Below are 2,330 nucleotides of genomic sequence, written 5' to 3' on the forward strand. Positions count from 1 at the left end.
GAGTTTGACCTCTTTGCATGGTTTTGATGAGGCAAATATTGGAAAAAGTGTCCAATTCTGGTGTCTGGGTCTTTTTTTAGAAAAGATACAGAAAATTCAGAATGAGTTTGGAGGGGAAGCCAAGTCTGAAAGGCTGTTTAGTCTGGCAGATAAAAGCAGAATACTAACTAGTGGTTAGAAGTTGTAGGCATACACACTTTACCTAGGTAATGGGGTATTGTTTCTGAAAAGGAAGAGGATTAATTGGTGGAATAAGCTTCCAGCAGAAGTGATGGCTTCTTAGTGCCTGGATGTTTCCCGGTGAGCCTGGCTGACTCCTTAGGTGCTGTAGAAGCTGCTAGAGATAATGGAGCATTTGGCTCAGTCCAGAGTGACAAGAGGCGTGCTTGCTGCAAGATCAGTCTCCGCTCTGTAGGGTCTTGCTGTGAAGGGGAGAACCCATCTGGTGTCACACTCGGGCGTTGCACTGAGCTTTGCTCCAGAGCACTCTGGGAGAGTCAGGGGAAGATCATGGAGGCTCAGGGATCAGTTAAACCTTTGAGATCCTGTGGCTTTTTGACACCGCAGCAGCTTCTCCCTACTGTTGAAAGTAGGAGGTGGCTGTGGTTGGAAGTTGAAGCTAGGCAAATTCTAAGTGCCCATTTCTAAAGGGCTAGCCCAAGGTGAGTCCAGGTAGCTCTTAATCACCAAGAATTTAATTTAAACATGTCTTTTTCTGAAAGATCACTTCAGTTTAGAGGAATTACATCTCAGAGTAGTCCTATGGCATAGAGAATGTTAGACTGTCTTTGGAGCTGTCCCCCAGACCTTTTAATGTGAGCACAGAGATGGCTGAGGGCTCTTGCTGGATCCACTGGGCATGATCTGTTCAACAGCAAAGAAAAGAGGGTGGAAATCCTTTCCTGTGGATACCCCACCTGCCTTTGTTGCTCTTCTGCGTGCTGATCTTTTATGTCCCTTTTCTGAGGCTCTTCTGACTTCTGGCTGTAGAGTAGTAATCTCTATACTTCTGTGAGAGGAAGGGATCCCATCAGGAGTTGGAAAGGCGATTGTGCTCCTCATCTTTCTTTACTCCAAAGAAGGGCCTTCCTTACTGTCCTAGACTTGAGAGCAGGTACGTGTCCGTCTCAAGTTCTGAGTGAAGGCAGCAACCCCTGTCACTCAGCCATTTCAAGTTCCAAAAAGGTTTCGCAGCTCAAGGCTTGCTGAATGTTGTGCTTTCATGTGACCCTCTGCCCAGGCTGCTGAAAGTGCCAGTGATTCAGTGAGGTGTGCCTGTTCTCAGGGGAGGATTTTGGTTTTTCAGCACGGTTCATTCCCCAGCTAGCTGGCGTTTAATGGCAGCGCATGCAGGACGTGGTGGAAGCCAGGCGTTTGTCAGTTCATGGTGGTGGTCACAGAGTCTGGTGGTCTTGCAGTGTCACCTCTCTGTTGTCTGTCTTTGGTCTGGTGCCTTTTCCTGCCTCTGTGACCTGGAGTGTGCACGTATCTCGTCCAAACTGAGGTGTAAGGCTTAGCTTCTGTGGTCCCGCGCTCGGGGACTGTTACAGCTTCGTACCAGCAGCCCGCTCTGCTCCCGCGTGTGCTTTTTAGCTTACCCAGGTGGAGTGTTCTGGACGCAGGCCGGTAACATGCCTAGAGTTGTTGGATGTTGAATGGCCGGGCTCTGCTGGCAGGGTGGTTCAAGAGAACTGTCATGTTGGGAAACCTTGCCAAGGAAACGTCCGTCCTGAAAGCTGGGCAGTGACCCCTTTGGGGCCCAGAGCTGCTGCTGGCAGTCCCCAGCAGGCTCCTGCGGCTCGGTCCGACTCGGCCCACACTTGGTTCGTGCTCTGTTGGACTTGTCCCCAGCAGTGACTTTAGTTAGCCTTACGGCTTTCCCGGACCAGCGTCCGCTGCCTGCCGGGTTCACCGGAGTTTCCTTAGCCTCTAGGCGAGCTGGAAATGAAGGCGGGGGTCCAATGTGAGCGAGCGCGGGGTGTGGGGGGCTCAGTTGCTGGTGCAGGGAGAGCCTCCAGCTGCGCACCTCGGGAGCAGCGGGGGGGAGTGAGGGTCACCTCAGCTGCCCGGCCCGGCCCCCTCGCCCCTCCGGCCCCGGTCCCGGCCCTTCGGGGTTCTCTCCTCCCTGCCCACCCCCTCCCCTCTCCGAGCGACGCTCAGGCGGAGCTTCCCGGTCGGGTTTCTGGGAGGGGCGGTCCCAGGCAGCGTCCTCCTTCGGCAGAGCCCCGGGGCCAGCCCCCGGCCCGGCCTGACGGCGCTTTCTCCCGCAGGAGGTTCGCCGAGAAGCACGGCGCGGCGCGGGCCGGCGGCAGCCCCTGAGCGGGCGCGGC

General features: G+C 54.8%; 1 protein-coding gene across 1 annotated transcript in view; it reads left to right on the forward strand.

The window, feature by feature from the left end:
• Positions 1 to 2,329, forward strand: part of AUP1 (ancient ubiquitous protein 1) — a 19,938-nt gene extending 17,609 nt beyond the window's left edge. Inside the window, exon 12 of the mRNA XM_010568457.1 lies at positions 2,271 to 2,329. Within this exon, the coding sequence (XP_010566759.1) occupies positions 2,271 to 2,319 (49 nt within the window). The 3' untranslated portion in view covers positions 2,320 to 2,329. The remainder of the gene's footprint in view (positions 1 to 2,270) is intronic.
• The last annotated feature ends 1 nt before the right edge of the window (position 2,330 follows it).

Source organism: Haliaeetus leucocephalus, unplaced genomic scaffold, assembly GCF_000737465.1.
Source record: "Haliaeetus leucocephalus isolate CR32 unplaced genomic scaffold, Haliaeetus_leucocephalus-4.0 Scaffold245, whole genome shotgun sequence".
Lineage (NCBI taxonomy): Eukaryota > Metazoa > Chordata > Aves > Accipitriformes > Accipitridae > Haliaeetus > Haliaeetus leucocephalus.